At 41.9% G+C, this 25,820-nt stretch overlaps 1 protein-coding gene and 1 long non-coding RNA gene across 2 annotated transcripts in view; one reads left to right on the top strand and one right to left on the bottom strand.

Moving 5' to 3' along the window:
- cux2b (cut-like homeobox 2b) overlaps positions 1-25,820 on the bottom strand; it is an 82,500-nt gene that overhangs the window by 25,544 nt on the left and 31,136 nt on the right. The window contains exons 2-4 of the mRNA XM_088377173.1: positions 24,038-24,148; positions 23,190-23,237; positions 2,443-2,521 (exon numbers count right to left, since the gene is read on the bottom strand). Coding sequence (XP_088233299.1) covers positions 2,443-2,521; positions 23,190-23,237; positions 24,038-24,148 — 238 coding nt within the window. The remainder of the gene's footprint in view (positions 1-2,442; positions 2,522-23,189; positions 23,238-24,037; positions 24,149-25,820) is intronic.
- Positions 9,695-10,961, top strand: LOC148398322 (uncharacterized). Its single transcript, XR_015858781.1, has 3 exons — positions 9,695-9,748; positions 9,829-9,965; positions 10,829-10,961. It is a non-coding gene; the product is annotated as an uncharacterized LOC148398322 (long non-coding RNA).

Raw genomic sequence — 25,820 nt, 5'->3', positions numbered from 1 at the left:
TTATCTCGCTCGCATCAAACAAACCAACGGGATCGGTATTCAAAGAGTGAAAGAGCTGCAAAGTGGATAACTCATATGTGACCAGATGCTAATGATGGCCACGTAGAACAGGTCACATATTGAACAGATGTTGTCCCCTACCTCCGTGTTGTTCATTAACTGCGGCCTGCTCTGATTGGACCGACAGCACACAAATGAGCGCACAAGCAAATACACTCTAGGGGAGAGACACTGTCAAATGAAATAATAAGAAAGGGGGGGGGGGACATCCAGAGTTTCGATTAATGAGCATGTCGAGTAAAGAATGATTACATCTGTCAAAGAATCAGAAACACACGAGCTGTACAGCGTTGAAGCGAGGGGGGGACGGGTCGCTGAGTTGTTTTTGAAAGGCAGGGAGAAATGAAGTAAGGCCATAGCCAAATGACTGGCCTGCAGTAAACCTGGAGCCATCCATTCTCAAGTAGGATGGGACTTGTGACCTTGGATACCTGTAGCAGTGACAAACAGGCACAGAATAATGTAGGCAACATCGCACACCAAAAACAGGAAGAGCTCCCTGCAGAAAGACCTTGCTCTGGATTCCCATTGGTCATATGACACAACCGTCTGTGTGTGTGTTTGGCATGGTAACTGCTCGTTTTAGGGAAATCCTGCGCCCAGTGATTGATGGGTGATCAGTCCATCCATGATTAAATCAACCGGGCAAGGCTTCAAGCGGTCCCGTGTCCCTAAATATGATGAGCAGTGTCAAACCTGTACACAGACTTGAAATGAATAAATAACCATGATGATAATTGCCTAAACATTTATGTTATATTATAGCCGGACTTGCATCTGAATGTTGCTCACACCCAGAGAAACAGGATAACAACACTAAGGTTACAGAACGAAAGAAAAAAACGAATCCGCCACTGTTTATTCTATTCGGTGATTCTCTAAGCGTGGTACAAAGGGTGGTTAAATGGTAAAAATGCACAATGTTGCAGTTAAATGAAGTTATTCGATGGAAAGAAAATTACAATTATATTATAAATACCTGAATTGGGATTAGAGCTCAGAGAGCACGCAAACTCCCCGTTCACTAATAGCGTTGACTGTCTGTGCATTACCACCAACAGTTATGCACCAAAGGTCTTTGCCAACTGTTAAAAAAAACCTGAAAGAATGGAAGGAGACAAAAGGAAGAAGACAAAGAAGAAGTAGTAGTCCACCTTCGTAGCATGTGAAAGAAGGTGGCGGTTATATTTATATCCTATGCCTTCCGCCAAAAGAAAGTAGAAGAAATATTTTTTTATCAAAAATGCAACTTTACATCTGGGGCAACTCACATGTTTTATTCTTCTTTTTGATGCATTTTTGACAGGTACAACTTCTACTCGAGAGTGTCGTATAGTCTAAAGAAATACGGTAATGGCGTGGTGCATCACGAAAAATGTATTTCACTGTAAAATAACGTTCCACTTTTGACTTTTTCTAATGGGACCTTTCTTTTCATATTCTTCTCATCTCTAATGAACTATTTACTAGGTTACTTGGCAAAATGTGCTCCTGTGTTTAATCCAGGGGCTTTGACTTTCATATTTATATAGACAAAAATGAAAGTTACTATTAGGTGAAAAATAATGCAATGTTAAGGAAATGGCTTGTGAATGAATTATTTTTTTTGGGACGGTATCATGTAGCCAGTGAGAGCGAGAGACAATATTGAGCTGGAGACCTTTTAACGTCAGCTGCAGACTTTATCTTTCATTCATTGAATTAGTGACCAGCTTTCTCTACTCTTGCCACACGTGTTTCTTTGATCTGGAATAAGATTGGACCATATTTTGCCGCAGTATCCGGCGTACATATGGATGGGCACTGAAATTAAGATCTGCAAAAAGTCTTTCCTCCTCTCTAAGCCTTCACCCCCTCTCTTGCTTTTCCCCAATTGGCCTCATCAGGCCCCCGTTCCACACGAAGCCAGACTTCAGTGGGGATTTTAATTGGCCCTCTACAATCATCAGCCAAACTCCTCAAGGATGTGTTCGCTCCTCAGCCATGTTAAGCAGTCTCAAGGACCTAGGCTGGGTTTTGAAGTGGCCTCACGCAGAGTTTTGGAAACCACTCAGATCATGGACTTGACATAAAAAATAGATAGAAGCCACAGGGTGTGGAGCTTTATGCATCTCATATCAATGTGCAAGCTTACCCCGTCGTATCACTTGAGCAATATTTTGGGATTTGTTGATTCCCCATTTGTTGATGTGTTGATTGCTTCGTAGACTTGACATGAAGTAACCATAGTTCCCCACATTCGAGATAAGAGACGATGGGGAATTAATTGATCTTGATCGAAGAAAAGATATTTGCCGAAATGAACCATTTCAGTGTGGGACTACTGCTTCTGCTGGTATTGTTTGGGAAGATAAACATCTACAGTCTTGGTGGGAGACTCACCTGGGGCCTCAATAAGCTGTTTGTAGATTCCGAGGAATGCAGACTCAGCTTCCTTACTTCGCTTGTTCAGAGCAACCACCTGCAGGGACAAAAAATGCCATTAAGTATCGGTGGATATAAATTTGCGGCGCATGATAAACAAGCATGGGTGGACTTTGAATACTTTCACTAAAAGAAGAAGAGCCACGTTTTGAAGAGCAATTTCTATAAATCAAACATTCATCCTCATACAGCAGGACAATACTCAATGCCCCAAATCAAAATGCGACTGAAATGATGTCGAAAAAGATTCCAGTTTAGCAATTCTCAATGTGACGAGCATCTAAGTATCAGCTCAGGGTGTGCTTTGATAGGAGGCACTTTTTGGGCGTTATGTGAGGATGGTAAGAAAGAAAGTGACAAAGTACTTTCCAGCATGCTTGACACGGTTTCTGCGTGTAATAAAGGAGATGTACGAGCGAGGATGTGGAATTGTTGTTGAGCAAGAGTAGTGATATGGAAGATTGCAGTCCCATTCCAGGGGTTGACCATCGGTAGGCAAGGGAATGCGTGGCTCAGAAGCGAGTTCAGACTATGGATTGGAATGTCTCTTGTGCTTAAAGGTATATTGCATTTATTGGTTCTTCTTTTTCATTTTTACTGTGTGACACAAGTGGATCACAGAGCCACTTTGCGTGGGTCATGGGCAGCAAATGAATGAATGAATGAATGAATGAATTCATTAATCAGTAAACAGCGATTTGAGATTATAATATACACGTGTTTTTAGAGGATAGTTTTTAAAACATGATTGCAGCGGCAAGACAATTGTGAATTTTGCGCACATAGAAACTAATTTTGTTCCCCATTCTTCCTTGCAAAAGAAGCTCTAGCTCAAGTAGATTAGATGGAGAGCATTTGTGAAGAGCAGTTTGTGGATCCTCCCACAGATTCTTAAAGAGGAAATCAACTCAAAAATATCCATCCATCCATTTTCCGAACCGCTTAGTCCCCACGGGGGTCGCGGGCGTGCTGGAGCCTATCCCAGCCGTCATCGGGCAGTAGGCGGGGGACACCCTGAACTGGTTGCCAGCCAATCGCAGGGCACACAGAGACAGACAACCAATCGCACTCACACTCACACCTAGGGACAATTTGGAGTCTTCAATCAGCCTACCAAGCATGTTTTTGGAATGTGGGAGGAAACCGGAGTGCCCGGAGAAAACCCACGCGGGCCCGGGGAGAACATGCAAACTCCACACAGGGAGGGCCGGAGGTGGAATCGAACCCGTACCTTCCTAACTGTGAGGCGGACGTGCTAACCAGTGCGCCACCGAGCCGCCACTTAAAAATATTCTATATAATAATATGTTGTATGTGGCCCCTCCACTGGTCTGAACCCGGCATTATATTGTGTTTGTGGAATATGAGAAAAATTTAATGGGCGGTCTTTTTGCCACTTGTTGTTGACTGAAAATGACATCACAATTGCCAGAATTCATGTCACAACCAATCACGGCCCAGCTTCAGAAAACTGGTGAAGCGTATGAGAGGGGTCGTATTTTTTTTCTTCTCTAAATCACAGATGATTGTGGTACATTCCATGACTTCCAACAGAAAATATTTTTGTTTAATCAACTATTAGTCATCAAAAAAGCTATGTCCTTATCCTCAGCATTTTTTGGGCCAACAGACACCTTGCGAGCTGATATTTGGCCGAGTTCCTGTCGGCCTACACAAGGCAGCTCACGAATCGGCGCGAGTGACGGTGGCCATCCTCAGCAGCACCTGCTATCCACTCTGCTCGGCGGGTGACGCAAACCAATTAACAATTCATTAGGAGGGACAAAGAAAGTGAATTAGCTGCCACCTGGCTCCATGGAAAGAGAAGCTGCACTTGTGAATGTGGGCTACACTGCGACTAGCTCCTGCTTACTAAGTCAAAAGAAGAGCAGAAGGTGCTGCCTCCAATTCAAATTGGCCTTTGTATAGTAGTCGCATTTCTTACTGTTGATTACAGCCCTTCCACAAAACAAAAATAATAATAATTTCACAATGTCTGTAGACAATAATGGTCATGGTACACAGGGACTGTTTATTGGGGTCATAAATTAGATGTGTGGGATGAACAAAAAGGCATCAGGATCCTTTGATTTACTGGATATGGCTGCCGCCTTGTCTGGGGAGGCATAACGACAACATAATGTTTAAAGAAATATCATGACGATCAAGCAACCACTTCCTCCCCATCACTTCCACTCAAAGCAGCAGCTCAGAGGAGTTCATGGAAAATGTAAAAGGCCGGCGCCCAATCAATACCGATGCAATAGTATGTTGCTTTCAGCCATCTCCCAGCCAATACATTGTGTTGTTTCTTTTCTCCGCTCTACCTCCATTTGAATCTTTCCCACCTACCAATGCCCTCCAGAAAATGGTGTAGATGTGTCAAGCTGCTCTACAAGTACTCCAGAATTGGGAGGGGTTTTGTACGACAAAAATACACACTGCGCAAAACAAAAAGGAGGACATAATTAGCAGAGTGTAACTTCAAGTCAGTCACACATCCAGGTTATCAAAATGTTTGGTTGGAAAGCACTAATGAGTGTGAATCGAGTTGTTGTCCAAATGAGATGGACAAGTGGAAAGGAGAAAAAAAAAGAGCAAAGCGCTCGATGAACGTTCTGATGATAATTTTGTTGGTGATGTCTTCAAAAAATGTCTTTCTTCTTGCGCCCTTTGGCTGATAAAAGGCCATTTTGCTTTTTTTTTGTCTTAGTGGCACGAGTAGTTTGTTGAGGAGGTAGTTACACTCATTTTTGGATGACGAAACAAAAGGACTGACTCGAAGACCTGGATCTTATGGATTGTCTTGCACTTTGAATTGTAATATACTTCTGAATGGAGTCCTCACTGGGTTCATTATTTGGGTTTCGACTGACTGTTGTTACTGACTTGTTATTTCTCATTGTTACAATAAAATCAATGCAGATTTTCATATGGATTTAATTGATCAAGATTTGCGATGTGTGATTTGTATAAAAGTTTCTGATGTGTAATTGGTTCCTCTATGGTTTGTCATTTCAAATTACATCATAATTAAGCAAACCATTGTTCACTTTACAATTGTGAATGCTCATCCTCCACAGGTTGCTTGATGGCCCTGAGAAGAATGAAGATCATGTCACTGAGATTCCCAAATGTATAAAAAAAAAAGCCTACAACCATATTCTAGTCCCTCCATCATCGTTTAACAAGCAGCAATCACACCATTAACCTGCTTAGAGAAGCAAGTAGACACATCAATCACAGGCAGCATCCGCTATGCGTGTAGATACCACACCCATGCCATCATCAAAGCACTCCGAGGGGTTGATCAGGGAGTCATTGTCATCCCCGTGATAATCCAGCGCCCGCCAAATACATGGGATTCCCCAAAAAAATAAAGTCTCACACTGAGACGCACATATGGTTGCTGATGAGAGAGGCACGGCTCTAGGACCTCCGATGTTGCCAAAGCTCGTCTGCCATTTTGGCTACACAACACAGCTCTGGCGCTAGCTGGGGCTCAGAGCACATTCTGTGCTTTTCGCCCGTTTTGTGATAGAGGATGAAGCCACCAAGGGAATGGGCTTGAACACAATTGGAGTTTACAAGCAAGAGTGAAGCCTGGGGTAGAGCACTGAGAGAGAGAGAGAGCCAAAGAAAACCTGTTAGCACTCCCCCATAACTCTTCACACAGCTAGCAAGTGGGCAGTGTTGCAGCCCCTGGGACAAGGCTGCTGGGAAATACATACGGTTGTATAAACCTTTGAGAATACCACCCTTGAATGAGTCTCTGTGCATTTATCTCCGTTTTCGGACAACCTACAGTAGCATGCTTTGAGCAGATTAAAAGGAAGCATGCAAATGATCAAAACTGTACAGGGAGCTTCACAAATGGCTATATCCGAATCCCAGAAAGAGCAAAAGCAATTATGCAGTCATCAATTAGAGTTATCACAACTAATGATTATGTAATTATCGCTTTAAATTATCCCCCTTCTGCCTTATCAGTTGGGCACACACATTTGCTTGCATGAGGCAGGGTTGGAATGTTCCAGGTGATTATTGTGTGACGTGACGTCAAGGCCAACCCTTCCTCATTGTGTTAGCGAGTATGCATATGGAGGCTTAGATCGTTTTGAACTTCATTTGCCGCATGTGCGGGTACACTCCCACCTGCACAGCGTGCACACAGACATATTTTACACCTCAAGGTGAATGTGGTCGGTGCTGTGGCTAGAATGGGGACCGCAATTGTATAGTTCCACATTCCCTGAGGTCTCTAAATTACCTGTCATCTTCCCCATGATGCAAAGGTCAGTGCACAATCATAGGGAGTCCATCCTAGTGTGGCGCTTACAGAGCGCCGGTCCAGCCCACAGGCTGACAGCATGTCACAACAGCCCCCGTCGCACTCCATGCTTATTAGACAAAAACTGTGTGAAGTCCACTACTACCCCCAGTCAAAACACCTTAGAGAGAGGAATCGACTGGATCTTTGCTCTTGCATGTTAATGTCAGAGGCACAAAATGAGCATTCACTGTGGTTACGGATAATGTTTTGACAAAGACTAGAGCTGATTAAAAAATATATATAGTAGTCCATTTCCCCCCCCCGTAAAATTACAAGAACCCAAGGAAAGCATGAATGTCAGTAAGCATAATAATACAGAATTTATTTGTCAAGGATCTCTTATTTTCAAATGTCATTGCTTTATAATGGTAAAATGTTTTAGATTTTAAGACTTAACTCAAGCCCCTACAGGAGTACATCCTTATGTACGCCAGTGTATTTTACACATAACATGCAAATGGTTTAGCATTAAAACATTAAAGACACACATTTCTCAATGCAAGCACAAAAACACAAGCACAAAATGAAAAAAAAATGAAAAAAACCCTTCCTGTTCTCTCACACATGCCTAAAATGTCCTTCACAAAAAGGAAATGCATTAACGTTTTTTCAAAGAACGGCTGTCGCCACTGACTTTTGTTTGTTTGACTGTAGGTTCAAAGGCGATGATGAGTTGGTGTGGATTGACAATGATGTGGGTGGAGGAGCGGGCCAGTGGTAAACTCTATTGCAATATACAGTAGTCTTGATCGTGAGAGGCCTTTGTGTCCCGCTGCACACACGCACACACTTGAATCTGGGAGCATACACACCCACACAATACACAAGCGACGTTTGAGGGGAGATTTAATCATGGTGACATGCATCGCAGAGCAGGAGTAGCAACATGGCGGTGGCTGTGCCCATCTCTGGGTGCAAAGTGAGATGAGCAGTCAGCACCCTGACACACATCTCGTCACTGCGTCAATTCAGATCAGCCCTGCCTGTCAATCAAAGCCCCACTCTCACAAGTGGCTGATGCCACTTCCACTCAGTCACAGGAGAACCGGCCCCTCAGACAAAAGGCAAAGCTGACCACGTCACTATTCCTTTGTAGAATAATAGCAATCCACTCGAATACAAACACATGGTGCCATGATAGCAGCGGCAGAATCTCCTTTATCTGCGACTTTCTTGGTTGTCGAGCCCCAAATCTGTTTGTGTCTTCTCTCTTCTCACCAGTGATGCTATCGAAGACTCAAGAAGCACAACAGAAAAATGAGGAGGGGCAAATCAAAGTCAAAGTCTGCTTTATTGTCAATTTCTTCACGTCAAGACACACAAAGAGATCGAAATTGTGTTTCCTACTATCCCACGGTGACAACAAACATTCAAGTAAACAATACAAAAAGTACAATGAATAATAAGAGCAATGAATAAATAATAAATAAATAAATAAATAAATAAGAGCAACATGGTTGAAATGGCTGTTACTCTTCATAACTTATATTGTGTTTGTGGAATATGAAATCAAAGTATTAAATTAAGGTATTGGTTTTATCCATTTCAGGGGATGGCCATTTTGCATCTTGCTATGGTTGTGTTGCTCAGGACTCTGGTAAAGACCAATCACGATCCATCTTGCAAACATCACATGACCAAACTCAGAAAACAGGTGCGACGTGATTGGTCGTTACCTGAGCCCTGAGCAACAATGATGTCATTTTCAGTCGACATAAGTGGCAAAATGGGTCCCCACTGGGATGGATAAAAGCTGGTGGATTCAGCTGCTCAACTCATATTTCACAATGCTGTTTTTACACAGGCAAGGGCACATAGAACACAAAATTGTAAAGGAAATTTGGGGGTTGACTTCCCCTTCAAGTCCTGATCCATTTACGATCCAGCTGGGAGCTTATATGGCCGTTTTTATACATCAGAGTTGAGGAACTAAAAGTCTTGTGCAGAGGATACACCCCTGGTTGCTCATTATAGCTCCTCTGTGGAGGCTCCTTGATACTCACTTCTCAATGCTCCTTTAAGATAATCTAGATGCTCCTTGATGCAGCAGCGTGAGAACAACCTCCGGGTCACGGTTGAAGAACTGAGGCACGAGGAGCTAGGAGCATTGCAATTAACAGTCATGAGATCCACCCCATGACATGTTAAGAGTGAAAATACAACTTGATCCATGGAAGTCTCATGAGAATGGTTTTTCAGGAGCTTTTTCCATTGAAAGGACCCTAAGATTTTCAAGGCAGATGGACGCCAGAGAATACAGGTTTCTGATCCCACTAACCCTAACTAGCACTTTACAAGTGAAGGAAACAAATAATCAACAACTAAATTACCCTTAGAGAATATAGACTGTTCTGTTGTTTTTAGCTTAATATTACTTTTTTATTGCAAACAAAAATAAAAAACGTCACTACGTATTTTGTTACCTACTTCACTTATTTTGTGATATATTTTCTTTCTTTGTAGTGATTAAAACATAAGTGGGCCACAGTCAACCCGAGTTGTACTACGCTGGTCTCTCCATCAAGCAAGAGCAGTTTCTAGGTACACCTTTCAAAAGAAGAGACGACAGAAATGCTATGATACTCTCTTGTGATCAAAACCCAAAGTCACAGCAAAGTCAACAGCTGAGAAGATACAAATGGGGGTAGTCAATCAAATCTTTTCTGAATGTCTTTGTAGTTGAAAAGACAAAAGTTGTCATTTTATTTGAGCGCAAACTTTCAAGTGTTTGATGCAGCAAATGACCTATACCTTGAGGAAAGTGCGTCTTTCATACATATCTCGCTTTGGCAGGATGGGAAGGAATGGGGGAGGGCTGAAATTGAGATAAAGGCACAAGCTGATGATCTGAAAGAGTGTGTAGCGAAAAGTATCGTAATGAGAACACCTGCACTAGATTTCATGGCTGGGAGAAGCATTAAAAGGAGAAAGGTAGGTAAGGGCTAATTATAAAAATAAAGTGTCCCCGTTACCTCGGCACCGTACAACCCAAGTGAACAAACCTCCGACAGATGGGGTGTCATGGGTAACTGTGCCAGAGTGAATCAAAGCCCTCCAGAGTGATCAGAGCCTGGCAAGCGCAGATCCATATCTCAACCACAGACACGTGTTGACACTGCTTCTCCAGCTCTTCCTCATACCAGTCAAGGTGAGACAGCGTGACACGAGCAAGGGGGCTCCACAGTGATGGATAACTCTCCCCACCCTCTTTTCCTTGCGCTCGCTCTTACAAGCCTGGTGACTTTCCAGTGAGGCAATTATCATTGTGAATGCATAATAGCCTAATTAATTACACGTGTCAGTGCTGCCTTTGTTTCAGCGAGGAGGAACATTCCAAAGAAGCGTACGCGAAATAGAACAACACCACTGAACGATTCTTTGACCGCATCCAGAACACAGCTGAGAGAGAACTGCGGAGACAATGTGCCAGACAATGTGCCGTTTTATGCTGAGAGAAGCAAAAGTAATTAGGTCAATAATCGCTTGATAAATAAGTCAGTCTCGATTGTAGTACTCTCAGTCAAGCCTCGCTATGTATCACACATCACAGACCAGAACGTCTCAGGTGGCAGTAGATTCAACAATGGCAAACTTTTCTTACGCGGCCTCACTGACAAACAGGGCATATCATTTGTCCTGTCAGATTTGCCAATTTTTATTCATTGTGGAGCAGGAGAGTCGAAAACAATTGCGAAAGAGGAAGAAAAAAAGACCTGCAAAGGAGGGGAGTGAATGATGGGCTAACCAGGGAGGAGAGACAGCAGATATTCCAGCTATCCCCCCTGAAGAAGACAAGCATGCGTTGCATTGGGACTGTACGCGTGTACCGTTCAGCATGTCTGTGTCTTTCTGTATGGGGCGGGGGGGCCTCATAGCGGTAGGCTGATAATCCCTCCACGCCTCCAGGCAGTAGGGGCTCGTTGTAGAGTACATTGAGTCTAATAAGAGCGGGCGCCACAGTCGTGCAGCTAGGAGAGTTTTACATAATTAATGACTGTTGATGTTTTCCAGGTAGTCGCTCGGCAAATTCACTCGAGTCCGCTGCCACCGTCATGGGCTCCACGGAAAATGAGGGACAGAGGAACAGACAGCTTACATTTCAAACTTGAGTGAGGCAATTTTGTAGTGTCCTCAGACATTACAGAGACAGGGGGTTCCGGGCCAATCATTTGACTTGTGTTAAAAATATGCTCAGAAAAAGCTTTGCAGCGTCGACAGAGACTTTGCGCTTTAATGTTCTTTTTTTTTTATGATTCTTTATGTTGTGAGAGACACAAAGACCGAAGCGCTCAAGATAACAGCTGATGGCTACTGATGATCATTCATGTCTGTATGAATCAAAATGTCGATCTTAATGTGTGAGCTCGGTGGTTTGGGTTTGGATGTTCCAGACGGCTGATGGCTTTGGAATATTGGAATATCGCTGGGAGGCAGTCCATATTTATACTAGAGCATGTTAAATTAAACATTTAAACACGGTACCCAGGGAAGGCTATTTTTTACTGCTCTTAGCCCACAACTCATTATTAATTTGTAATAACCTTTAAGGCTTTTTGATGTCATGCATATTTTACAGAAAAATATCACTCCCAGTCAGGCTCGACGCCATTGACAGGTCAGAGCGCCAGCCAAATGGGACCTCGTTCACTGTTGTAAGAGACCAGGTGAACGAGACGGATAATAATGGATCCTTATTTAATGCGTGCTGACTTCAACCCCTGTCATTTTTGAAGCAAAATATATTATTTCTCCTAACTGAAGGTTCCCACTTCAGTAATGTCCACAAATAAGCCTGAAACCCAAATGCTCCTGCTTCCTTTGCTATCAGTGCACGTCATATAGTGAGTGATCAGAACAAGTTCTTGACTCATAGCTTACGTATTTTTAGAAGTGTTGCACTTTACCATGAGATTGTCCTCATTAGAGTCACGGCTGAGCTGGATACACAAAAGGTTATGAGGACACAGCACTGGTAACCATCCAACCACAGGGTTCTTATAGACAACATGATCCTGATTCTTGAGTGAGTCCTGTAAGCCAAGACTAAAAACCAAAGGTTTTAGTTTTTAAGCATTTTACCACCTATACCCACCCAACACCGCATGTTAAATCACATTGAAGGTGCTAGCTGTAAATATGATTTACACCGATTGGCACGTTAGAGTCAATTCACCTCGCGTGCTTGCTAACAGGTACGCTCCACACAGGAAGGCCTGCGCAGATTTGAACTCAGAATCTCAGATCTTTGAGGCAGATGTACAAACAACATGTCCACTGTGCTGCCTGCATTGAACCAATTATTATTATTATTATTATTAGATTGTTTAGACCGCAGGGGTGTCAAACTCTTTTTTTGTCATGGGCCGCATTGTACTCATAGTTTCCCTTGGAGGGCCATTATGACTGTCAGTCTCTTCTATATTTATATACAGTATAGGCTACACAATAAACTGATGAATAACTAGTTTTGAAACCAGAAACTTGTAAAAAAAGAATGCTCTAATAGTTTAAAAAGATGAATGGTAATAAAAATTGCTAGCTATATCTTTAATTGCAAAAAGTGAAGACAATCTGTAATTTTAGTAATGACACACAGTCAATGCAAAATTTGTCTTCTCGGGCCACAAAAATGATCTGACGGGCCGCTATCTGGCCCCTGGGCCTTGGGTTTGACACCCACTGTTAGAGTAAAGCAGAAAATTTCAGGTCGGTGGGAGGGAATTAAGGGACACCCGTTAGTCTCCTTATTGCGCTCTTAGAGGGCTGGCCAAGTCCCATCTTGATACGCAGTCTGCTGGGAGGCCTTCCATGCCCGCTGGATGCCAGCCTAAAGCTCATGTACACTGGTGCCAACACGCCACTAAAGCTGTAAAACAAATGAGCTCTGTTTGGTTAATGTACACTGATTGACCTCTGCTGCCAGGCAGTTGCTGGCATGATTGTAATGACCTGCTTTCATGGTAACTAGACAACGTGACAGATGTGAGGGGCCATTTCAATTTGAGTTATGGGTGAATGCATTCTGCTGGGACAATACAAAAACGTGGTGCAATTTGGAATTGGAGCGCCATTAAGGCAGTTTTGAATTCCCATCATGCTTCACGTAATGGAAGACAAGCATGTGCTACAAGACTTTGGTGCTTCTCCCTCGAGACCTCAGTTCATCAAACATTTGCATGCGTTGCTTTTTTCCCCATAGTTTAGTCATCTAGTACAATGAATATAGAAGTAGCTATTTATATCCTATTTTTGTATGATATTTAAACATTCTGGGTGGGTTGTTTGCAATAAGTCAAAAGATTTACTTGTGATTTATATGTGATATGAAATTCAAAATTTTCAAAACGCAAGCACCACGAACAACTGTCTAACATATTTATTGTTAACTTTGATGAAGGAATACACCACATAGCTCTTCATACTGTAAAGTCGTAGTGATTTCTCCCAGTTGTAGTTATGTCATACGTTGGATAATACTTTTTTTCAATTGATTTATACAGCTTAAAGGTCACATGGGATTTAAAAATATATATATTTATCTTAGTCTCCATATTTCTAATACCACCAAACACTGGGGTTTTAACAAAGGTGTGTCGGTGTAGACTTATACATATAAATATATACACACTTATGCACATATCTATATGCAATAGCGCCAATAGATTTCATTTAGATATTTAAAAAAAAATAGATTTTTATGTTTTGTTTCTAGGGCTGAAACTAATGGTTAGTTTAATAATTTATTAATCTGTCAATTAATTTGTTAATCAATGAATCAGAAAAAAAGATGACATTTCCATCCTTTGCTGAAAAAACAGACTATTTTTTTCAAACTGACATTGCAGAAAATGCAAACAAGTTTTCCAAAGTAAAAGCAAATGTTTTATTTATTTACCTTCAGAGATCCCTACAAGAATTGGAGGATATTTTCCATTGAGTAGCTGAAATTTTGATCATTTGGGGGAAAAACAATCATTAAAGAATTTGTCAAAACAATTAATTAATTAGCAAAAATAATTATTGCTTAAAGTGATAATTAATTAAATGTAAAGATGCACTCTCAAATGTATTTTGGGGGGTAAAAAATGCAATGTTGCCAACATGATAAAGAAGACGTTTTGAAGCACTAAATCAATACAAAGCAGCTTTGGAAACAACTTTTCAGCAAGCTTATTTATAGGATCTGACTTTATCTCTTGGCTGCTGATGGTTACATAACGTACCATATGCACAGAGTGTAGGACAATTCCGTGAGGGTTATAAATAAAGAAACCTGACGCACTACTGCAGCCACTGTGGTTTGGGCAAAGTCTCACATGGGATGTCATAATTCTGCAGCGTTAGCCCCTGTGCTATTTAAGGGTCTGCCTCGTTAGAACATCCGCTGAAAGCTGAAAAAAATTAACAAACGACATTTTATTTAGGGGAAAAAAAGGGAAAATGTTCATGGAGGCGCATTGCATTGCTAAACCCGATGCATTAGCAACTTTAGGGGTGAAGCGCAAACACACAACTCAAAAGTGGGTCGAGGTTGGCCGCCGTGCTACTGCTCACACAAGTGTGGTTGTGTGTTTGAGCAAAGAGGCCATAAAAAGTACACATAATATGTTTGCCTATCATGGGGATTGTGCGATTTTCTGTGCATGCTTGCAGAGGCCCTCTAACGCCACAGTCGCTGGCTGATTTAGTTAGGGAATAACTGCCTGTCCTTCAGGTGAATGGGCAGAGATTGGTCTCAATATTAGATGTAATAAAACAAGCCCATCGTTGAATCTCATCACACCTTCAGCTGTCCTTCATATGTCACCCAGTGGGAGAGACATGCTCACAAATAACTGTACTGTACACACACACACACGAAGAAGGAGAGGAGGGGCATTTATACACAAAGCTCAAGAAAGCCTTTAAGATTTCATTCATTCATCTTCCAAACAGCTTATCCACCAGTGTTTGAGGTAAATAAAGGTTTACAAATATCCATCTGTGTGACAGCTTTGTTTGAAAATAGTCCATGTTATAACGTGCAGACCTGCAGCCAATGTATGTATACGTTTATTTTTATGGCTTAATCGGGTGCATTTTGTACTTGTAGTCCAGAACTGATGGGAAATACAATGCCATTATGTAGCGTATATATTAATGTTCCCTTGGCTTCTGAAGAACATCTTTTAGGTAGCTTCTAGCGAATCGCTTACTCTGCATGATTGGTCGTTACCTAAACCCCGAGCAACTGTGATGTCATTTTTAGTCAACAGCAACTGGAAAAAACAGGTGGATTTTTCTACTTAATTCTTATCCCGCAAAAATATAATACAGTGCATAAACAAGTGCGGGTACCTAAACACATTATTGTAAAGAACATTTTTGGTTGGACTTCCCCTTTAAAGAAGGTCAAATGAAGCTGACCTGTAAATGTTTTTTCTTTTAAGATTGATCTGGATATTTCAGATATTTTGCACGATTCATCTTTAATTTTTACAATTCCAATGAGTAGCCTTATTAAGGCTCCATTTGTCCTTCATGACAGTCCAAGCGGAATAAAAACAGACGGCATATTTACCAGTAAGGATAAAGTACACATTGCAATGTTAAATCTTTCTCTATAAATCTTTGGTAAATCGATGGGTAGAACACCAGCAAATTGATTATTACTGATGTTACCTGCCTTAAGTCTCTGATGGATTGCAAACTTATACATACTGCACATTTAATTCAAACATTATTTTGGTGGAGTCAATGGCGAGAGAAGATTTCTCCCTCAAAACGGGAATTTGGATTCATCTTATTGTGCCTGTGCCGTATGTCTGATTTTATCTGGTTATCACATTTCCCACTACTGGATTGTGTTCAACGGGGAGACCATATTTTGCTATAATATACATGTGATCTATTTAGTTATTACATTTTTGAAAACGTTTCCATCTTTTCATCCATTTATGTTACAGCATATCCAGGGCTAATGTGAGAATTCTCAATGTCAATTATCACCCATTATAAGAATCAAAGTTGCAAGATTCAATATTTTGATCCACCTGCTCATCCTATTTGGCTTCAGTTGACCTTTGAACCTTCCAATTGTTAGCATCCAGAAGCAGGCAACTAAAGTGCTTTAGCTTGCAGCGTCCCCTTGCTCCTCTCCAAACTGAGTCCCCTTTAGATTAAGAGCCACAGTCCTCCTGCCAAATCCAGTGAGACCCAATTACAGGGACTTCAGCGAGCACAGATGTAAAGTTACTGCTTTAATTGAGGGTGTCTTTAACACTCTCCTTAGGCCACTATGACCACTTTATGGCTCTGAAGAAGAAAAAAAAACAGAGGGCTCAGCAGTGGCACTCATAACGCACGTGTTTGAGACGAAAGCAAAGCATACTCTGATCTGTGGGCTTCCATCTTAAAAGGGTAGAGTGTAATTTAGAACATCACATGTCCAGTGGAGAAATTAGAATGAAAACGAGCGGATGTCTGAACAAAGTAAAAAAAACTTCGGTGATGAGTATGTCAGTAGAGTTTTCGTGCTCTTGCAGTGTCTTGTTATAATGAAGACACATGTTAATTAGAATTGCAGTTAATCCTATATTAGAAGAGACCCAAACTGTCAGGTCAAATTATAAAGAATGGGCCCTAATGTTGGCGCATGTGACATTTAGAGCTGCTATCTCTTCAAGCAAAATGCTCCCTAGGTAGCTTGGCCTACTTCATGCTGTCTTTATTTAAATTCCCAGTTTCTTTATTATTTAGGAAATGAGCCTCAACAAGCACCATTTCCATAGAGCATAAGCTCACAGAGGGGGGAACGCTACGTGTTTTTCTGCAGTGGGACAGCAAAATCTGACAAATACCACCATCTGTAAGATGCCGGACTCATGGCCTAAAAAATACACTGTAGAATTTGAAAGAACAAAAGTTCAGAGACTTAGCCAGAAGCAAGTTTAACTTTTTTCCTCGCATTATTAAAGATAGGCTCCATCATTTTATCAATTCATCGATCACCCACAAGGAAGATGAAAATGGAAAAATAATGAGGCCGATGAATGCGGTGCAAAAACACAGATGTGGACAATTAAATTACCTATCCTGGAAAGAGGAGAAAAATAGCAGACTGTTTTATAAAATAAAATTTAAAAAAAAAGAGAAAGCGAGCAGTTAATTTTACTCGCTGCATATTTTTAATTACCAGATCAATCATAACTACATACTCCAGCTCAGCAGAAATAAAATTGCAAGTCTCAATGAAAGACAATAGATTTGCTTTAAAGTCACTCTATTGAAGTCTAAATTAATATTCCAGGTGCTTTTGTGAGAGCTTTCTTTAGAAAGTTTGGAGATTTAATTAGCCGTGTTTAGATTTCACTACAATGAGAATTTCAGAGCCGAGACCCGAGAAAAAAAAAAGTCCAATTCTGCGTCAGCACCAAAACAACTCCTAATGCATCAGCTGTCCTCGCATTCCGTTTTGATATCGGAAAACAGCGCTGGAGAATCAAAGAATCGGCTCCCCTGTTCCATCTTTTCCTCCTTGTGCGAGTTTTTCCTGATTTTAGGAGCACTGACGTTTATTTCTTTTGGCATGTGGTCGCCGGCACCGAGCCACCGATTTCGCACATTTATAGTGGGTAATTTGACTGTGCTCTTGCCAGAAGCGGAGCGTGAGGAGCAGTGCGAGTGACTAGTGTCTTTGCATGGATGGCAGCAAGACGATCGACGGAGGCCAGCTACGTCTGAGATTAGTTACTGTCTGATGTCTGGAGGTGTTTGGTGAGAGGTCAGAATGGGGAGGGGGCGTGATTGCATGTCTCTTAAGGTGACGGGGGTTTAGGAAAGCAGATGTAAAACAAGTCCGATAGCCAACAGGAGCGGTGCAGACAGCAGCGTGCGTGCGTCCATTCTGCAAACATGGCTAACATTTGCACAGCAGTGGCAGTCAGGCGTGACGTCTCCAGGCTCTGAGGTTTGTGCTGTCAGGACGGTAGAAATTAAACCTGGCACTGCCGAGCACAATGTGTTGAAGCTCATCAATTCCACATGGCTTGAGAGACAAGTGCCTATTTATAACAGCCCTGGCTTCTTTACCTGGTGTGCATCGCTGGCTCTAAACATGCGTCCATAATGATGAGCACACCAAACTGGGACACTTCGACGGGGCATCACTTAGGACAGAAAAACAAACAGGCCAATAAATACTACATGCGCACACACCGTCAGATCACACAGCACTGCAGAGAGCGGATAAGATGATACTAGGAAAGCTGATGTAAAGCTTGACAAATCTTAGCACAACCCCCATCTCCAGACAAATGACAACAATCAGTCACCACAGGTAAAAAGAAAAAAAGGAGTAATCTGAAATAATAAATTACGACTTTTCAGGCCCAATCTGAAGGTGGCATCAGTCTGCCAGATGGATTATACAAAATTCATCTGATTTTCACACAACTTGACATCTTGCAGTTGCAGTGCATTGGCAGTGGATGATGACACTAAACAGATAGGGTCAACTTTGTCAACTCGTACGACTAAAAATATGGCAGGTATGTTAATTCAGCATAGAGCACTGTAGTGTACAGTAAAAGTTCAGGGAAACCATGTTAATTAAAAAGTACAAAATTCTAATAATAACCGCACATCGACAAAAGCACAATATTAAACCAGTAAATAACGATAACGTTTTTCTGCTTGGACTCGGGTGATTTTCTTCCCACATTCCAGAAACATGCATGTTGGGCAAATAAAGGCTCCAAATTGCTCGTAGGTGTGAATGTGAGCATGAATGGTTGTTTGAATGTGTCCTGTGGCTGACTAGCAACCAGTCCAGGGTGTATGCCACCCATCCCCCAAAGACAGCTAGAAAAGGCCCACTCTCCCCTAATGAGAGTTATGGAACCGAAATAGCTGGGTAAGAAATGAAATTGACAGGTTAGTTGTAAAATCTTTGGAAGAGAAGCACTGTATGTGCAAAGTGTCGGTGTAGCTTCTATCATCAAGCGCACAAGTCGATATGTTTAACTAGAATCTCTGGATGCAACTGAAAAAAGCATTAACTTTGGGGGGAAAGTAGCTTTGAGTACAAGTTAATAACAGATGAAGACATTCACCCTCTGGAGAAGATGTAAACGGCTCAAGGAAAGTATTACCTTAAGTCCAATTACCCTCCTCTGTTCTGTCTCTCTCTCCCTAGTCCTTACTCTGAAGAGGGCGCTAGTGATGAAGCCGGAGCAGAGAAATGATGGTTTACAAGGCTCAGGAGCCCATTATGTTGCCCACAATAGGCTGGAAGCCTGGACGTGCTTTGATTACGTAATGAGCTGAAGAGCCTGGAAGTGGCTCGCTGCTCATTGAGCACGAGACAGTCGGTCGGTCAGGACACGAGCATTAGCTAGACCTGAAGCCTACCGGTCTTAGCCTGAGAGAGAAATGGGACGGCTGGTGTAAATGTCCCTCTTAAGGGACAGGATACAACATGAATTAAAAGACAAAGGGAGCATTAAGGCAAGGACCTGGTTTAACGGTGCAAAAATATGGCATTGAAACATTCAGTCTGCTTTGAAATGGATTTTGATGCTCACTCATTGCGAGCCCACCTTCCCAGGTTTGCCATCCACTTGAGCAATCTGTGGCTAATAACCGCAATGTTTAGGCCATCATGAAGATCTGTCTTCATTGAGCTGGAAAAGCTGGTGTGCATCGCCAAGCATTTTACCTAACGGCGCAGTCCCTCATCTATGAAAGTGCCATAGAGCCCCTCAGACAATTAGGCACGGGAAAGCTTTATGACCGTTGGACTCACTCAGTGCGCACCGCTCTCACCGCCAGCATCGCCAGGAGCACTGGCTTGTGCAGAAAGGTAATTACGGAGCCTCTCATAATGACACGGAGGAAGCTTGCGTCATAACACCCACAGCCTTTTATCATAGCACTGTAATTAATTATCATTCCTCTACACTTGGATTCATTCCACTCTTCATACCGTATTCATACATTCAAGAGAAATGATCATTTCCTTCAGGAATTAATCAAAAAGAAGGAAGAACTGTTCGTCTCTCGATGGATGATCAAAGATGGTGTTTGTCTGCCTCACCGCACCGCACCGCATCGCATCGCTTCGCACGATGGGGGCAAGCTCAGGCCAATGCAACGCAGTTCTCTGAAACACTTTCCGACATCAAGACTCAGGTCAAGTCAATAATCTGCACTCTCCATAACAAGAATCATCCATCATCCATCCATTTTCTACACTGCTTATCCTGGTCCGGGTCAGGCGGAAGCTGCAGCCTGTCCCAGGTGTACGCCCTCAACTGATCATCGGGCCATTGCACGCCTGACACACAGGGGATGTTTACACAATTGACATGAGTGTGTGTGTGTGCGTGTGTGCATACGTGCGTGTGTGTGTGTGTGTATATACACACATACATATGCGTACAGCGTATAGATAGATTTCAATCGCTAAACAATACCAAATAACAATTGGTTCACATTTTGTGGCACACTTTATTGCAAAATGGAATTGTATTCCATTAATCAATGATATAATCAATTTTAAAAAAATGTTTAATAGTGACGACCCTACAATGGACAAAGCCATCATTCACTGTGTGCCTATTACCCAGAAAAAATAAATCTTAAATAGTAAGTAAAGAAGACTATGATTGCCCATAACCATTTAAAAAGCCACCCATTCAATTATTTGAAAACATATTAATATATTAAAAGTACCAAATGTGTTAACCAAAGTTTGGCTTCTTTGTCCCTTTTCCAACAGCAACTGAGTCCTTTTGGGAAGTTGCTAAGTAGCTCTCGTGGAAAACAAGCAACAACAAAATACAGAAAAACACTGCCCCCCCCCCCCCCCCCCCCCCCCCCCCATCCTTCCCCAAGCCCAGGGGAAGAAATGGCACAGTTAGACTCATCAACAGGTGTCCACCAGCCCCCACCGCTGGTCGCAGAGCCTTAATAGCACTTTGATGTTTTTTGATGTGTACTCAGCTCCACGGTACCTTGCTGGTAGATAATGAAGGCCAATAATGATTCCTGAGCTTGAGGGGGTTAATGGTATGTAACCAATAGATCTGCTAATTACATGTTACAAACTATTTATCAGACTGTCCATCTGCACAACTCTCATTATGAGCTCTAAAATACAACACACGGATTATCACCGTAAAGCAAGTTTCCGTGATTACGGAGCCATGTACATTTTTCTGAGCGTGGACAAGAAAAATGAAACACTTGTTAATTTGAGGCTGATATTCACATTGCTGGCAATAAAAAAAAAAAGAGAGAGAGATGAACGTGTCATTGTTCTGTTTCTACACCTAACAAAGGTTTTTTTCCCGAGGGAAGCTTACACTCAAAAGTGTGAGGAAGGTGTAAATTGTGTTGAGAAACCTATACGTTCTTGTTGAATCTTGGGTGTGACTGTACTTTGGGCCAAGTTGTCATCATCAAGAGGTCCAGCGGGCTCGAGTCTCCCATCATCGGGTATTTGATAAATACAGTAACTGTCATATCGTATAGCACCCAAAGGTGCACCTAAGACTAGAGAGACAAGCACCATGTATTCTTCTCAATACATTTTTATTAAACTTACCTTAATTATAAAACAGTGTTCATTATAAATCCAAAAACGCCGGCCTCCAAGGGCCCAGTGGATTAATAAGGACCGCGGTGTATTTTAAGCCGTAAACTCAGCTCCTCACTGTCCTTAATCTCCTTCCTACTTCACAAGGCCAAATTAACACCTCTCCTCAGCTCTGACGGGACCTCATTAGCAAACTTCTAGGGAAAGAAAGAATAGCAGAACGAAAAGAGGAGAAAAAGGAGGGAAGCGACCAATGACAGTCACCAGCTCTGGGATTAACCCTTTCTCCTCCTCCACAGAACTCTACAGAAAAACTAGGTCGGGTTTCTAATCAGTCGCCTGGTTAGCGATAATTAGACGGCGAGATTGGACGAGAGCAGAGAGAGAAAGTGGGTGGGGAACACTGAAATGAATAAAAAAAGAGAGAGAAACCTGTCATGTCGCAAACACTTCAAAGGAGTTGACTTTTCCTTTAGAAGTGGCATGATGAGGGTCCAAATACCACGAGGCGTTCCTCTGGGCTTCCCAACTGGGAAGTGGCGGGTGTAGAAGCCAAGGACCCAGTTCTAGATTCATTTTCACAAACACTCCAGGATTTTTATGTCCTGGAGCACCTGTACGGTGCAGCTGCGGGGGAGCATCCGAGCGTCCCTAAGCACGGAGCCAAACAAGCCCATCCGGCTCCACCCTGTCGTCACAGTCTGCCCCTGCAGCAGCAGGTCGAGGTCCCAGAGCTGACGCCGAGGTCGCAGACTACCGCTGGGTAAAGTTCACAAGCCTCTGCAAGCTGTTTGACATTACCAATACGGTCAAAGTGTATCAGACAACACTTGAGGATTATGGCATGGCACCTCATCATCAAAATAACAGCTGAAGCCGCCTCTGTCAACAAGCAGAATATAAGCCAGTGAAAGTTAAACAAGAGAGGCACCAAAGGAGGCCTGCAGCAAACAAGCAAAAAAAAAAAAAAAAAAAAAAAACGGGGGGGTCATGGCTCATTATCAGCAATTTACTTTATCTACTCTGGAACAAAACCAGGCTCTCAGTTGTCAGACATCAATGGCGCTTATTGCTCAAATTAATCCTATGGGTTCCTGTTTTCACAATAAAGATATAGAAGGCCGCTTCTGATATTTGTGCAATGTTGTGGTAATTCAATCAGCAGACAAATCATCCAACATTGCCGAATATAGTAGTATTGAACGTGATAGCTCTTGCCAGGGACCGTAGTGGTTTGAACATCGGCAATTCCAAAGAATCAAAAAGAAGCTGCTTCCAAGAGTGGCGGACAAGGCAAGTGGTATGTTGTCATGCTGGCGATGGGGCTTTCAGGTTAGCAACCAGCTGGAGGAAAGCAACACTGGAAACATATTTGTGGTATCATTTCCATAAGTGTCTGCTTTACGGACCATAACGCAGCACACAAATGTGATTTATGACCTTGGTTTAATGGCTGGAGCAGAGACATGGTAGGTATCAGATGACTTTTTCAATATGGCACCGTCAGACAGGGGGCACAGTGAATGCAGCATCACAACAGGAAATGAGGCCTTGTCTCGGCAAGAAAATATGAGAAGCAAGATATCTGATCATCTAATGGCGGATAGATGCTACTTCACTTTGACAGAAAAGGCATCGGTCAATAAGCGCCCACAGTACGGCATGGATTCGACCATTTGATTCAATAATTTGCTCTAGATGGTGACGTTCAGGGATGATTTTTTAATCAATTTTCCAGGAACAAGTAAAAACATACACAACGTTTGTTTTTGTAAACTGGAAATTTTGACTCACCTGGGCTTGGAAACTCTTGAGGACTGGTGCCACCATCTCCCGGACTTCCTATGTGCAGAGAAAAATGAACGCGTTTTCATCACGGTATATTGTCAGTTCTATTTTCTTTTATTATTTCGCCTCACGACATGTGTGAGAGTGGTGTGCTTATTGGTGGCTGAATTTACAGGGTTTGAGCAAACGTTTCAAAAGTGAGGCTTTCCAGCTACTGCTTGTGTTAAAGCTCAGGACCCAGACTGTGTGAGCTCCCACAACACCAGGTAAGGGGATTGGACTGCCAGTGACGGCAGGCTGATCCCTTCTTAAATGCCTGTATTTTACTGAAAAGATTACGGTGCAACACCAACGTATTTGGTCTGAAAACGGGGCGTGCGGTCGAGTGGAACCACAGCATACAGTTCTATGTAAAAAAAAAAAAAAAAACACCCACAGACGCACACAAAAGAAAATAATGAAAAATCTTTTTTTTAAACTGTTTTATATATATATATATATATATATATATATATATATATATATATATATATATATATATATATATATATATATATATATATATATATATATATATATATTTATATTTATATATATATATACATATGATTTTATTTTTTAAACTGTTTTATTATACATTCCTATAGTTCTTTCTTTGTTTAAATGTCAGTTCTGCCTGGTAGAAGAGCTATGGATTAGGAGGGCACTATGGGGGTTGCCTTAACCCTTGTTGCTCACTAGTATCGCTAAGTGGCAATAAATACTGAATTAATGCATCTTTTACCAAAAAAAACCTCCCCGTACAAAAGAGTTCGTGTGGCACTGACATCGAATTTCGTGTGTTTGTGTCTCACCTCAGGTACATTTCTCCTGAACTCTCTGCTCAACTCCAGCAGATGCTTATGAGAATGTTCACTGTCCTCTTGTCGACCCGCCAGCTCAGATGCTACAGAGTTTAGCTCCCTCTGCAAACAGACAAAAGACAAGCGCAATGGTGAATAGAACAAAGTGGAGAGAGCGAGCGAAAGGGCAATTTAGCCTGCCAACCCTCGTCCGGTAAAGAGCGTACATAAATCTGTAATGCAATATGAAAAGAGAGTGAATATTACTATTGTAATAATAATCATATAGTAGCATAAATACTTACAGGCAGCCCTCGCCCATAAATAATTAACTGAAATAAATCCGAAGTAGTAGCACAAGGCCTTTTAGATAATCAGTATTTGAAATAATCAATATACTTGCAACCGCTATAGAGCAAGCGCCAGTGAGCGGCTGGGCAGAAAAGAGACGGTGGGGGTTGAGTCACGTGTGGAAACCAAATAACCTGACAAATACCCTTATCGAGAAATAAAGCTTTCTCCTCAATTGAAGGACTGTTTAAAAGCCCAACTAAGATCTAATTCAAACAACACACCAATATGCTAACGCAACACATATATCAGCACAAAATGCTCAATTATAAGTCAAATCTATTTTCATCTCCGACCCACCAATCTTTATATTGATTGTGAACAGATTTTCAATACTTGGTAGCCACTCCCATCACTTTACCCTCCAGCTACGACTGCCCTTGCGATAGATATTTGATTATTGTCCCTGCGCATTGCTTGTTTACATGCCAGTGTTATAGGAAAGGAGTGCTCCACGCAGGCAACATGTCCGATCCACTATTCAAAGTTGTCTGTGCAGCAGGCCCTTCATCAGAACCTTGCATTTATGCTGGACTCGGCTGCTCTGCACACCATCCGCAAATCCAATATTATCGACCAGTCATCCAATTCCTGGCTCTTTCAGCAAAGTATAAAAAAAGAAAAAAAGGCAATTCTGAAGTCTACTCCCCTTTACTGAGTATCGAGTGGACAGACAGCTGTATGTTCACCTTTTCTTCATTTTTAACTGTGATTCATTATAACTGATGAGGAACTTTTCTTGTTACTGCTTGGGTCCAACAAGCGTAAGGGATCCTATTAACTTTGAATTTATATATGAAGCCAGGATAATAAATTGACAGTATTTTAATTAATGAATCCACAGTCTTACTTAAAGGCAATTTAATAAATCATCACACAAGGAAAAGGGGAAGAAAAGGACGGGATGAGACTTGAACTTCAGCAGCCTCTTGAGATAGTAGCAGAGTGCCGGTCAGAGCTGTTAATTGAAGGGCTACTGGTTCAAGTCCCTGGACTGACAAGTCACTGAGCAACTTGGAGGACTACGATCTGCGCTACAGCTTTTAACTCAAGTTGTCACTTTTACAACTTGTCAAGTGAGTTTCTTGAGACCTCTAGCAATTGTTTTGCACAATGCCAATTTGTGAATTTGTTGCTAACAATGGTAAACAGCACAAGATTGAGCATTCTGCTGTTTGCCAACATGTTAAAGTTGCAAGATAAAAACATTATTTCAGCTTTTTAAAATAACATGAACATTACAATGGTTATGTTAAAGCTGTTGTCTGACCAATTGAAACTCCAATCTACTAATTTAGAAACGTTATAGGAAACATTTTCCAGCGACTTTGCGTAAGACTAGCAAACAGGCAGAGCAAAGATCAAATACGAATCATGCTAGTGACGATTCAGGAGGGGCTCATGTCAGCCTGTTTACAGCGCTAATGCTAGCGTTGATATTGCT

Source organism: Syngnathus floridae, chromosome 5, assembly GCF_059516105.1.
Source record: "Syngnathus floridae isolate MCC-2025c chromosome 5, RoL_Sflo_1.0, whole genome shotgun sequence".
Taxonomy (NCBI): Eukaryota; Metazoa; Chordata; class Actinopteri; order Syngnathiformes; family Syngnathidae; genus Syngnathus; species Syngnathus floridae.
The sequence above is the reverse complement of the archived record's forward strand: the minus strand, read 5'-3'. Positions and strand labels throughout refer to the sequence as shown.